Source organism: Chiloscyllium punctatum, chromosome 2, assembly GCF_047496795.1.
Source record: "Chiloscyllium punctatum isolate Juve2018m chromosome 2, sChiPun1.3, whole genome shotgun sequence".
NCBI lineage: Eukaryota > Metazoa > Chordata > Chondrichthyes > Orectolobiformes > Hemiscylliidae > Chiloscyllium > Chiloscyllium punctatum.
In genome coordinates, this window is record NC_092740.1 from 158,847,847 (window position 1) to 158,862,601 (window position 14,755).

Consider the following 14,755-nt stretch of genomic DNA (forward strand, 5'->3'; position numbering starts at 1 on the left):
AAATCCTTGCCTGGATGACTTAGCCAAAGGTTCTAAGTCCTACATTTCTGTGTACTGCATGTCTAAACCATGCTTTATGTCAGAGAACTTCCAACATTCTTTTGTAAAATAGCAAGTGTCAACACAGATCATTTGATATCAGTAAGTGCTGAAGTAACAGCAGTGTATCTAAGTTAATTGTTGGTCCAGCTGCTTCTAAATAGTATTCCAAAGGTTTAATGATATGTTATGTACAGTATGAAGTGCAAGGAAGTTGTATTAGGTACGATATGTTCTGACCCTTTTAACCTTGAATTACACATGGACATAAAATTATTCTGCAAATTCAATGGAAAAATCATTTATTGAGGCTGATGGGGATGCCTGTTACATTCTTAACCTAGCGGCAACAAGTTGAAATAGAAAGCAACTCAACTGTTATTTTCTCTTAAACAGTATAAGAGATTTTCACATCTGTCAGATTTATTCTGCAAAAGATTTGTATTTGACTCATGTCAAATTTAAGGATAAATTGGAGATATTTTGACTTTTTAGCGACAAAGTAATTGAAAGAGTTACATCAAAACTTTGAGTTTTTAACACAAGTGTATTTTTACAGCAATAATGAGAAAAGATGACAGTGAAGATTTTTCCCAAAGTCTGTAAGCAACATCCATTGATTCGGTCTGCCGAATTATTAATGCTCTCAGTGTTGAGAAACTTCATGTACTGGGAATACATCATGAGATTGTGTTGCTGGAAAAGCACAGTAGGTCAGGCAGCATCCGAGGAGCAGGAGAATCGACGTTTCGGGCCGGAGCCCTTCATCAGACCTGCTGTGCATTTGCAGCAACACGTTCTCCAATCTGATCTCCAGCATCTGCAGACCTCATTTTCTCCATACATCATGAGATATCAATCAGCCCACAATGCACTACAGTTCCCTGTTTTGGAGGGATCTTGTTGAAATAGACAATAGACAATAGACAATAGATGCAGGAGTAGGCCATTCTGCCCTTCGAGCCTGCACCGCCATTCAATATGATCATGGCTGATCATTCCTAATCAGTATCCTGTTCCAGCCTTATCTCCATACCCCTTGACTCCACTATCTTTAAGAGCTCTATCCAATTCTTTCTTAAATGAATCCAGAGACTGGGCCTCCACTGCCCTCTGGGGCAGAGCATTCCACACAGCCACCACTCTCTGGGTGAAGTAGTTTCTCCTCATCTCTGTCCTAAATGGTCTACCCCGTATTTTTAAGTTGTGTCCTCTGGTTCGGCACTCCCCCATCAACGGAAATATGTTCCCTCCTGCCAGAGTGTCCAGTCCTTTCATAATCCTATACGTTTCAATCAGATCCCCTCTCAGTCTTCTAAACTCAAGGGTATACAAGCCCAGTCGCTCCAGTCTTTCCGTGTAAGGCAATCCTGCCATTCCAGGAATTGACCTCGTGAACCTACGCTGCACTCCCTCAATAGCCAGAATGTCTTTCCTCAAATTTGGAGACCAGAACTGTACACAGTACTCCAGGTGTGGTCTCACCAGGGCCCTGTACAGCTGCAGAAGCACCTCTTTGCTTCTATACTCAATCCCTCTTGTTATGAAGGCCAGCATGCTATTAGCCTTCTTCACGACCTGCTGTACCTGCATGCTTGCCTTCATTGACTGTGGACAAGAACACCCAGATTTCTCTGAACAGCCCCTTTACCTAATTTGATACCATTGAGGTAGTAATCTGCCTTCCTGTTCTTGCCACCAAAGTGGATAACCAGACATTTATCCACATTAAACTGCATCTGCCATGCATCTGTCCACTCACCTAACTTGTCCAGGTCACCCTGTAATCCCCTAACATCCTCATCACATTTCACCCTACCACCTAGCTTTGTGTCATCAGCAAATTTGCTAATGTTATTGCTGATACCATCTTCTATATCATTTACATATATTGTAAAAAGCTGCGGTCCCAGCACGGATCCCTGCGGTGCCCCACTGGTCACTGCCTGCCATTCCGAAATGGAGCCGTTAATCACTACCCTTTGTTTCCTATTAGCCAACCAATTCTCTATCCAATCTAGTACTTTGCCCCCAATCCCGTGCGCCCTAATTTTACTCACTAACCTCTTGTGTGGGACTTTATCAAAAGCTTTCTGCAAGTCCAGGTACACTACATCCACAGGATCTCCCTCGTCCATCTTCCGAGTTACATCCTCAAAAAATTCAAGAAGATTAGTCAAGTATGATTTCCCCTTCATAAATCCATGCTGACTCTGTCCTATCCTGTTACTATTATCCAGATGTGCCGTAATTTCATCCTTTATAATAGACTCCAGCATCTTTCCCACCACTGAGGTCAGACTAACTGGTCTATAATTTCCTGCTTTCTCCCGCCCACCCTTCTTAAAAAGTGGCACAACATTAGCCGCCCTCCAATCCTCAGGAACCGACCCCGATTCTATTGAACTCTGGAAAATAATCACCAGCGCATCCACGATTTCTCGAGCCACCTCCTTCAGTACCCTGGGATGCAGGCCATCAGGTCCCGGAGACTTATCAACCTTCAGACCTAACAGTCTCTCCAACACCAAATCCTGGCAAATAGAAATTCCCTTAAGTTCAGGTCCTTCAGCCACTGTTACCTCAGGGAGATTGCTTGTGTCTTCCCCAGTGAACACAGATCTGAAGTACCCATTTAATTCCTCTGCCATTTCTTCGTTCCCAGTAATATATTCCCCTGTTTCTGTCTTCAAGGGCCCAATTTTTGTCCTAACCATTTTTTTGCCTTGGACATACCTAAAAAAGCTTTTACTATCCTCCTTTATATTCTTGGCCAGTTTACCTTCGTACCTCATTTTTTCTCTGCGTATTTCCTTCTTACTAATCCTCTGTTGTTCTTTAAAAGCTTCCCAGTCCTCCGTTTTCCCGCTTATCTTCGCTAAGTTATACTTTTTCTCTTTTAACCTTATATGTTTCTTTACTTCCCTCGTCAGCCACGGCTGCCCATGTCTCCTCCTGGGATCTTTCTTCCTTTTAGGAATGAACTGATCCTGCATCTTCTGCATTATACACAGAAATATCCACCATTGTTCCTCCACGGTCTTCCCTGTTAAGGTATTGAACCATTGAACTTTGGCCAGTTGCTCCCTCATAGCTCCATATTTCCCTTTATTCAACTGAAATATTGTCACTTCAGATTGTACCCACTCCCTCTCAAATTGCAGATTGAAGCTTATTGTATTATGGTCACTACTTCCCAATAGCTCCTTCACTTCGAGGTCCCTGACCAATTCTGGTTCGTTACACAATACCAGATCCAGAATCGCCTTATCCCTGGTCGGCTCCAGCACCAGCTGCTCTAAAAATCCATCTCTGAGGCACTCCACAAAGTCTCTTTCTTGAGGCCCGATACCATCCTGATTCTCCCAGTCTACCTGCATGTTAAAATCCCCCATAACAACTGTAGTAACATCTTTGCGACAAGCCAATTTCAGCTCCTGATTCAACTTACCTCCAACATCCAGACTACTGTTTGGGGGCCTGTAGATGACTCCCATGAGGATCTTTTTACCCTTAGTGTTTCGAAGCTCTATCCACACTGACTCTACATCCCCTGACTCTAGGTCCGCCCGCGCAAGGAACTGAATATCCTCCCTTACCAACAAGGCCACCCCACCCCCTCTGCCCGTCAGTCTATCCTTACGATAGCACGTGTAGCCTTGAATATTCATTTCCCAGGCCCTGTCCCCATGAAGCCACGTCTCAGTTATCCCCACAATATCGTATCTGCCAATTTCCAAAAGAGCCTCAAGCTCATCCACCTTGTGTCTAATGCTTCGTGCATTCATATATAGAATTTTTAATTTGTTACTGCTCTCACCCTTCCCCTCAACCCTTATTTCACTCAACTTTACAGCATGATGCCTTTTCCAGTTTTCTGCCTCCTTGATACAGTTGTCTTTCTTGACTTCTCTTGTTCTAACTACCCCTTCAATTTCCTTTTTAAACATCCAGCTTGTCCCCTCCCCCCCGCTACTTAGTTTAAATGTAGCGGTGTTGCAGCAGAAAACCTGCCTGCCAGAATGCTGATCCCTGATCTATTAAGGTGCAAGCCGTCTCTCTTGTAGAATTTATGGTTACCATAAAATATACCCCAGTGATCCAAGAACTTGAAACCTTGCTTCCTGCACCAGTTCCCCAACCACACGTTCAAGTCCATTATCTCCCGGTTTCTGGCCACACTAGCCCGAGGAACTGGAAGCAAACTGGAGATAACCACCTTGGACGTCCTGCTTTTTAGCCTTCTTCCTAGTTCTGCGAAGTCTCGCTGTAGTATGTTCCTCCTCTTCTTCCCGACATCATTTGTGCCGACGTGTACCACCACCTCGGGCTCTTCACCCACGTCCTTGAGGATGTCCTGCACTCTGTCCACGATGTCTTTCACTCTAGCACCAGGAAAGCAACACACCATCCTCAAATCCCGTCTGCTGCCACAAAAACCCCGGTCAGTTCCTCTCACGATGGAGTCCCCTATTACCACGGCTCTATGCGATGTCTGACTCTTCCGCTCTGCTTCTGCAGCAACTTTTGATTGACAAACATGGCCGCCTTGCGAACTGGTAGTGTCATCAGACTCTACTGTTTCCAAAAGCTTCAACTTGTTCCTGACAGGTACTTCTCCCGGCGTCTCTTGCACCTGTCTCCTCTCTGCCTTCCTCATCGTCTGCACTCTTCTGCTCTCTTCTGGCATGATTGGTGTAATAACATCACTGAAGGTCTTGTCCAGAAAGATCTCGTTCTCTCGGATGAGCCTAAGGTCTTCGAGTTCTTTCGTCAGTGCTGCAATATGCTCGGTCAATTGCTGAATGTGCGCACACTTTCCACACATATACGAGCCAGACACACCAGAGTCGTTGACTTGCCACATCAAACACGTAGCGCACTGAACCAGCTGAGCAGTCATGTCTTCACCCTCTTCAACTGTGGCGTAATCTCTTTACTCAACCTCCTTATCAAGATTCCTGAGCTGAAGCCTCACTCTTCGATCTAAACTTCCTTAGACCCTCTTCCTATGGCAACTCTGTGGACTCTTAATTAAGGTTAGAGGAGGAGGGAGGGAGGGAGACCCTACTTTGTAGGACCTGGGGTTTAGAACACACCCACTCTAATAACAATCACTTACCTTCCCGACCAGCTTTGCGCTCCGTCTGAACTTCCGCCCAGCTCCCGCCGCTCTCTGCTGCGAAATGAAATGCATTGTGAAGCTATGCTGGTTTCATTGGGAACGGAGCCCACTGAACATAGTTCTTCATCTGCAGGAACCATGATTATTAGGATGCCACTTAAATTGGAAAAGTATAATAATCTCCAAACAACACCTCTCACTTTGACTGTTATCTTTTTAACCAATGGCACTGAATTTAGCTTTCATGTGCGAAAAATATGTTTGACCATACCTGCAGGCACCCACCATGATCTCCTCATTTCCTTCCAACAACATTGCCTTCTCACTTTTGTCACTGCGTCGCACTGGAACCTCCACAGATCCTATCCATGTTCAAAAAGATTTACAAGATGTTGCCAAGGTTGGAGGATTTGAGCTATAGGGAGAGGTTGTATAGGCTGGAGCTGTTTTCCCTGGAGCATCGGAGGCTGAGGGGGTGACCTTATAGAGGTTTATAAGAACATGAGGGGCATGGATAGGGTAGATAGGCAAGGTATTTTGCCTGGGGTGGGGGAGTCCAGAACTAGAGGGCATAGGTTTAGGGTGAGAGAGGAAAGATATAAAAGAGACCTAAGGGGCAACTTTTTCACACAGAGGGTGGTACGTGTATGGAATGGGCTGCCAGAGGATGTGGTGGAGGCTGGTACAATTGCACCTTTTAAAAGGCACGTGGATGGGTATATGAATAGGAAGGATTTGGAGGGATATGGGCCGGGTGCTGGCAGGTGGGACTAGATTGGGTTGGGATATCTGGTTGGCATGGACGAGTGGGACTGAAGGTTCTGTTTCCTTGTTGTACATCTCTGTGACTCTATGTTGACTTCAATGCTAATACTCCAATCATCCTGCTGTCCAAATCCCTCCCATTCATGAGGTTACAGACAACCTCACTTTTAGTGACACCCCTCCCACCCTTGCTTGTAACTCCCACTGTGCCACATCCAACTACTCCACAACTATCATGATACCCTCTGCCATACAACGCCAGCAGCCAGTCCCAGTCCCAGTCCCAACCCTAGTCCCCGCCCCTGCCCCAGCCCCAGCCCCAGCCCCAGCCCCAGCCCCAGCCCCAGCCCCAGCCCCAGCCCCAGACCCAGTCCCAACCCTAGTCCCCGCCCCTGCCCCAGCCCCAGCCCCAGACCCAGTCCCAACCCTAGTCCCCGCCCCAGCCCCTGCCCCAGCCCCAGCCCCAGCCCCAGCCCCAGCCCCAGACCCAGTCCCAACCCTAGTCCCAGCCCCAGCCCCAGCCCCAATCCCAGTTCCAGTCCCAGCCCCAGCCCCAGCCCCAGCCCCACTCCCAGTCCCAGCGCCAGCCACAGTCCCAGCCCCAGTCCCAACCCTAGTCCCCGCCCCTGCCCCAGCCCCAGTCCCAGCCCCAGCCCCAGCCCCAGCCCCAGCCCCAGCCCCAGCCCCAGTCCCAGCCCCAGTCCCAGTCCCAGTCCCAGCCCCAGCCCCAGCCCCAGCCCCAGCCCCAGCCCCAGCCCCAGCCCCAGCCCCAGCCCCAGCCCCAGTCCCAGTCCCAGTCCCAGTCCCAGTCCCAGTCCCAGTCCCAGTCCCAGCCCCAGCCCCAGCCCCAGCCCCAGTCCCAGCCCCAGCCCCAGCCCCAGCCCCAGCCCCAGCCCCAGCCCCAGCCCCAGCCCCAGCCCCAGCCCCAGTCCCAGTCCCAGTCCCAGCCCCAGCCCCAGCCCCAGCCCCAGCCCCAGCCCCAGCCCCAGCCCCAGCCCCAGTCCCAGTCCCAGCCCCAGCCCCAGTCCCAGTCCCAGTCCCAGCCCCAGCCCCAGATATACACTTTCTGCAACAATGACCATACCCTGTGTGAGGTTGTCTGTGCCCCAATGGTCAGACTGATTCTAATCTAAAAAAGGGATTTACAGCATCTTACATGGATTCATGCAGTTGTTGAGCAAAATAAAATGTAATCCTGCAAGTACAAATTCACCCCACAAACTTATATGTGCGTATGTGTGTGTGGGTGCGTGTGTGCAGGGGTTTTGAGTGTCTGTGAGAAAGTATGTGTATGTGTGTGAGTGTAAAGGAGTATAACTCTGTCAGAGGGTGCGTGTGTGAGTGTCGGAGCACATGAGAGAGAGTTTGTGTATGAGAGAGGGTCTGTGTGAGTGTATGATCTGTAGGAGTGTGTGTGTGTGTGTGTCTGTGTCTGTGTGTGTGTCTATGTGTGTGAGAGAGAGAGTGCATAGTGCAGTGGGGTCACCTTTAGTGTGACATGAACCCAAGGTCCCATTTGAGGCCATGTGTGATTTTTAACTTTTAACATGTGTGATCCCAGTCCAACACCAGCTCCTCCAAATCAGTAAAAAGTGAAGCTTCATTCCTTTTCCCTGAATACATGCAGCACTTGTAACAAGATAGATGAGGTGATAGTATAAATAGAAATAAATGCCAGGTAATGAAACATCTGGATATCAAACCTACAGCTCAGCGAGCAAACCTACACCCTAGAAATAAATGAATATGACTTGCCAGCTATGTAGGGAGGTTACTCAATATTCAAGGGCATTCAATTTTCCAGCTGAATATGTAAAAAAGAAAAAGGAGGTGGTGTAGATTTGTTAATCAAGGATGGTATCAGTTTGGTGGTGAGGATCGACGCAGATGCAATCGATCGGGATATGGGATAGGTTTGGTTGGAAATAAGTCATAAGAAGAAAATAAATCAAGGGTGGAATTCACCTATAGACCCCAGATTCTTCACTCTAGGACAAAGTATCAATCAAGACAAAAATAGAGGCAAATAAGAAAGGCACTACAATAGTCATTTGTGATTTAATCTATATATTGACTGGATAAATCAGATGGACAAGGATTACATGGATGACAAATTTGTCTAATGCCCTTAGGAGAGCAATGATCCCAGCATAGTAACATTTCAAATTCAGTTTGAGGGAGAGCAACTGGGGTCTGAAGCCAGTGTCTTCTGTATAAAAAGAGGACAAATACTTAGGTATGACAAAGACGTCGTATCAACCAAGCTGGAAAAATAGACTAAGGGGTTCGGTGGGTGATCAGTGAGAGACATGTAAGATATTTCATAATGTTCAGCAAAAGAGGGACTTGATGAGAAGGATGAATCATCTGTGGTTAACAAGACCAGTCAAAAACTAGAGCTAGCAGGGAAAACTAGTGGTGGGCCAGAGGATGGGGAATTTGATTATGTAACAGCAGTGAATGGCTGAAAAGCTGATAAAGTGGGAGAGAATTGTTTATGTAAGTAAATTAAATAATGAAAATAAGTCCTAGAAGAATCGATATATATATAGCACCTTTTCCTAGCTTCTATCAGTTCTGGAGAAAGATCATTGGACCTGAAACATTGTTACTGTTCTCTCTTAACAGATGCTACTTGACCTGTTGAGTTCTCTAACAATATCTGTTTCTCATGGTTGTGGGTATTTTTGCTGAGCTGGGAAGTTGATTTGCAGATGTTTCGTCCCTTGTCTAGGTAACATTTTCATGCATTAGAGCCCCCTGTGAAACACTGCTGTACTGTGTCTTCTGGAATTTATTTGGTTCCATTCCTGCTGCTTCCGGTTGCTGGTTGTGGCTGTATGTTGTAGCGGCAGGTATATTGGATCTAAGTCTATGTTTTTGTTTATGAGTGCCATGCTTCTAGAAATTCTCTGACTGTCCTCTGTTTACGTTGTCCCTGTCGAATTTATGGTCCTTGTCATCTGTGTGTATGGCTATTAGGGACAGTTGGTTTCGGCATTTAGTGGCTAGTTTGTGTTAATGAATGTGGATTGCTGGTTGTCTGTCTGTTTATCTTATATAGTGTTTCATGCAGACTTTGCGTGGAATATTGTAAATCATGACAACCCATAAACCAACAGCCACGCTCAGACAACAACTCACCAGAACGAAAGACTCAATACCCATCATGTGCAAGACAAGATTCCATGCAAAGACAGCATGAAACATTATACAGGGCGAACAAACAGACAACTAACAATCCACATTCACGAACACCAACTAGCCACTGAACACCACGACCAGCTATCACTAGTAGCCACACACACAGGTGACAAGGACCACAAATTCGATTGGGACAACACAACAAACATTAGACCAGCTAAACAGAGGACGGCCAGAGAATTACTTGAAGCATGGCACTCAGCCACAGACTCCATCAACGAGCACATTGACCTCGACCCAATATACCGACCACAACAATGAACAACCAGAAGCAGCAACCGGAAGCAAGTAAATTTCAGAAGACATGATATAATAGCGTTTCACAGGAGACTCCAAAGCACTGAAGATGTTACCTAGATAGGGAACGAAGCATCTGCAAATCAACTTCCCAGCTCAGCGAACATACCCAAAACTACGACAGCCAGCACCTGAGCTACAAATCTTTACATAAACTGTGAATATCTGTTATTGTTCATTACAGATCTCCAGCATTTGCAGTTCTTTGTTTTATTTTAATGTAGTATTCACTCGTATTTTCAATAGACATTTAATGGCAAGGTATACTAAGGGGTTAATATGTGCTATTCCATCACCATACTCTCGACTAAGGGGTTAATATGCAAGATACGGGCTTCTGGAGTCAAGGGCAATATATTTACATGGCTGGAGATTTGGTTAATGGACAGGAGGCAAAGAGTGCAGATATTGTGACATTTTTAAGTTGGCAGGCTGTAACTAGTGGAATGATACAATGATCTGGAATGAAACCTCATCTATGTGGTATCTAAATTAATAACTTTGACCAACAGTCTAAGAGTTATGTCACTGTTTTTGCTGATGGTACAGAGGTATATGGGAACATATTTAAGGAGGATGTAAAGATGTTACATAGAGATATAGGCAAGGTGACAGGATGGAGTTTAATGTGGGGAAATGTGAGCTAATGCATTTTAATAGTAAAAATAGAAAAGCAGAATATTTCTTTGAAAGGAGCATAATCTTTTGATGTTTGTGTGTAGAGGGACTTGGTGTATTCCTAAACAAAACACGGCAAATTAGTCTTCAGATGCATCAAGCAGTTAGGAAGACAAATGGCATGTTGAACTTTATTGCAAGGGAATTGGAATTGCAAGAAGAAAGAAATCTTGTTTTAATTGTTTAGGATGCTGGGGATGTCACAGCTGGAGTGTTGTTCACAGTTTTATTCTCCATAATGAATTTAAGGAAGGGTAGACTTCAGTGGGGTTATTGTAATTTAGGTCATAAGACTGGTCACTAGAATGACAAGTTTCCCCATTTTATGGCCGATAAACTGAGCCTATACTCCCTCAGTTAGGCATTTGAGAAGTCATCTCATCAAAACATGCTAAATACTAAGAGATTGCTTCTCTCGGCTGAGGAATTTCAGACCACGTTGGCAGTACCAGGATAAGGAACTGCTCATTAAGAACCGAGTTGAGGAGAAATTTCATTTGTAAGATTCAGTTTTTGTAATTTTTTCCTCTAGAGGGTTGTGGGTGTTTCATTGTTGAGGTTAACGAACCTTTGGGACAAGATTTCTACTACCCATGTAGGCACAGTTAGCCATTTGCAGTTACCATGTTGCATCATTGCCATTTTTTCAAAGGCAGGATGACAATCAGAAGGTCCATCTGCAGTGGGTGAGCAGTTTAGGTACTTTAAAGGCCTATAAGGCCACTTCTCAGAGGCTAGTCATTTGTTTCCAGCCACCATTTAATACAATCATGGCTGATGAAATACTTCAATGCCTTTAACCGACACTATCCTCATAATCATTTGCAAAGTTGGGAACTAAAAGTTTGATTTGATTTGATTTGATTTTTTGTTATGACATGTACTGAAATAGAATGGCAAGTGTTGTTTTGCGTACTCTACAAGCAGATCATACCATATAAAGTATATCAAGGTAGCAGAACAGAATACAGAATACAGTGTTACAGCCACAGAGAAGGTGCACACACGGAGAGAGAGAGATCAACATTAACATTTGAGAAGTCTGATAATAATGGGAAAGCAGTTGTTCTTGAATCTGTTCATACGTGTATTCAAACTTTTATATCTTCTGACCAATGGAAGCAAGTATAACTGGGGTGAGAATTATGTTTGATTATATTGGTTGCTTTTAGCAGGAAGTATACATGGAGTCAATGGATGGAAGGCTAATTTGCATGATGGACTGGGCTGTGTTCATGACTCTCTGAAGTTTCTTGCAGTCTTGGGAAGAGCAGTCACCATACAACACTGTGATGCTTCTAGATGTGATGAATTCTGTGGTGCATCAATAAACTTGCTAAGAGCCCTTGTGGATTGCCAAATTTCTTTAGCCTCCTGACAAAGTAGGGATGTTGTTGTGATTTCTTTACTGTCGTGTTGACATGAGTGGGCCAGAAGAGATTGTTGGTGATATTTACTCCTAGGAACTTGTTGCTCTCAATCACCTCCACCTCAGCACCTTAATATGCAGACAGGGGCGTGCCCTCCACTCCACTTCCTGAAGTCAATGACCAGCTCCTTCATTGTGCTGATGTTGATGGAGAGATTGTTGTCTTTGCACCATGCTGCTAAGAACTCAATTTCTTTCCTGTATTTTGTATCATCATTGTTCGAAATCTGATCTACAGCAGTAGCGTAGACAGCAAACTTGCAAATGGAGCTGGGATGAAATTTGGCCACAGTCGTGAGTGTATGAGCAGTACAGTAGAAGGCTGAGTATATAGCCTTGTGGACACAGTGTTGAGGATTATGGCGGAGGACGTGATGTCGCCTTTCCTTATTGATTGAGGTCTATGGGTCAAGATGTTGAGGATCTTGTTACAGAATAGGAGCCAAAACCTTGGTCTCAGGGTTTGGAGAAGAGTTTCTTTGGAATGATGATGTTGAAGGTGGAGCTGTAGTTAATAAGTCAGAGCCTGAGATGAAGACTGAGGTTCCAGAGCCTTATAAACAAAGAATTATGTGATTCACCACTCTCTGAACTAAAAAAAACTCTTCACCTTGGTCATAAATGCAATGCCCCTTACTTTTAAGTTGTGTCACCTACTTCTAGACTGTCCAACTAGTGGAAGCGTTTTATCTGCACCTACACTTCAAGTACTTTATAGGATTCAATGAAATTACCTTCATTCTTTGAAACTCTAGAGAATATAGATCTAATTTGACCAAACTCTCTTCATAGGATAGTCCTACGACCCCAGAAATAAGTCTGGTGAATCTTTGTCGATGGCAAGAATATCTTTCTGAGATAAGGAGACTAAACTGCATTCTAAAACTAACACTCCAGGTGTGGTTTAACCAAGCTCCTGTACAGTTGAAGCAATACTTTACTCAATGTCAACATATCTTAAAGTAAAAATGGAATTGATTCCCAAAAGGCTAATGATAATCATCTTCTCCACAGAGATTAAGAAAAAAATATTTCTAAGGAACAAATCAGTCACAATTGCATTGAATTAATACATTCTTTCAAGTCAAGTTGTGAAGATGATATTGTCTTGCTGTGTGATTCTTGACAAACATCAATTTGGGAATCTGCATGAATTTGAGAGTTTCTGATAATTCACAGCTCTGTTTGAATGACTCATAAATATTTCACTAAATGTTTTCTCATTTCCACTATTATTCACTGTGTATTTCTGATTGTTCACTCTCTGACAAAATCCAAAAATGTGCAGGTTAGGTGAATTGGCCGTGCTAAATTGGCCTTGGTGTTCAGGGATGGGTAGGTTAGGTGCATTAGTTAGGGGGTAAATGTAGAGTAATAGGGTAGAGGAATGGGTCTGAGTGGGTTACTCTTTAGAGGGTTGGTGTGGTCTTGTTGGGTCTAATGGCCTGTTTCCACGCTGTAGGGATTCTCTGTGTTATTATTTTCCAAACTCTGCCAAGTATACAGTTTCTGCAGAATTACTGTCTAGCTACATGCTAGAACCATAAAATTTGGCTTTTACAGATATGCAAAGAATTTAAAAAAAAGAATAGTTTAAAATGTCTTCGTGAGTAGATGCCAATATGCATGAATTTCTACCAGTTACTTGCTTTCCCCTTTCTTAGTTCAGTTAACTCTTTTTCAGACAGGAGTTAGACGATCAAATTTAAATGTGGAAGCTTCGGAATAAACTGATCCATTTCCCAATAGACACGATAATATAAGAAATAAAATGGTGGTATTGCATTGTCAATGAGCCACAGTCCTAACATTAGTTAGCAACTTCTGGAGTGGAACAAGAAAATAAAATGTTTGGCACCATATAATTTTTCTGCTGACCAAAGCACCGAGATCTGCCATTTCTGAGGATGCAATAAATTGGCATGTCAAGTTTTATGGAGGAAGATAAATTAAGACAAGATACCTATTGCTAGAACCAACTGAGGTTTCAGCTAGAGTACTTAAGCCAAATGATTTAGTATCAGCTCAGTTTAGGAATGCAGACAACGTAATTCACCTGTGGATATAAACGAACACAGATTTCAACAGAAACAGCTGTCACAAAATCTTGACATTTGCTCAATGATTTATCATTTTCTTCTGATCGCTGTGTCGTGTGTTTTCAGAATTTTAGTTTCCTTTAGGGATTTTTAGGAACAGATGAGTTGAGCGTTGTGTCAACATCTGTAGCAGTGTTGGATATGGTGTGATGTTATTGTAAATTATATCCTTATGTTGATGTGTGTTACAGTGTTCTGTGAAATGTGGCAAAGGAGCTCGACATCGAACAATAAAATGTACCAATCCACGGAAGAAATGCGATTTATCAACCCGCCCAAAGGAGGCAGAAGACTGTGAAGATTATTCAAAGTGCTATGTCTGGAGAACAGGAGACTGGTCTAAGGTGATATATGTTTGGCAAATCAGCATTTTTTTGTGTAGCGTTCCTTTCATATTGCTAACTTTATACAGTCCTTTCTTACCTACAGGTGCATGAGATTGTATAAAATATGTGAGTGGTTCAGTGCAATAATTAATTCTGAGTTGTTCAGTGATTGCTGTTGACCATTCTTCTACTTTGAGATAAACAAGAATTAATTAGATTTCACAGAAGTAAAACATCAAAGTTCAATATCTTACTCCCCAAGTAGTTTGTTAAGTTAATGCAGTCAATAACATTAGTCCCAGAAGATTTCAAGAAACTACCCACAAACCACACTGAGCGAGCTAATTTCAATTTGGTGGAATTATAATTGGCCTTGACCTCAGTTAGGGAGAATAAGACTAGAGAGGGATGGTTATCTTTGACCTTGTATTAAAAATGCACCATTTAGACATTGGGTGAGAACGAGACCATACCCATGTATGTTGCCCCCACAGTTTAATAACAGATCTTGACAACATTCACTGCTGTGGCTTCAACATTAAGTAATTTGAGGAAAGTTGATTTGGATACTACCAGATCTTGAAGTCAATCAGTTCCTATGGGAAGGATCTGGAGAATATTAATGGAAAAGTGGACTTGAATACTTGAAATCATATACGCCCAGTAAGTCAGTACTTGATATACAAAGAAATTAACCTTTGAAATGAACACATGATCAAAAGTGTTCTGACAGAGAGTTGCACTTTAGATGTTGACTTACCTTTTCCTTTTAGAGGTTGATTATTTTATTGTT

At 43.6% G+C, this 14,755-nt stretch overlaps 1 protein-coding gene across 1 annotated transcript in view; it reads left to right on the plus strand.

Annotated features, from left to right (window-relative positions):
* LOC140492209 (A disintegrin and metalloproteinase with thrombospondin motifs 19-like) overlaps positions 1–14,755 on the plus strand; it is a 538,786-nt gene that overhangs the window by 463,610 nt on the left and 60,421 nt on the right. Inside the window, 1 exon segment of the mRNA XM_072591100.1 lies at positions 13,828–13,980. Coding sequence (XP_072447201.1) covers positions 13,828–13,980 — 153 coding nt within the window.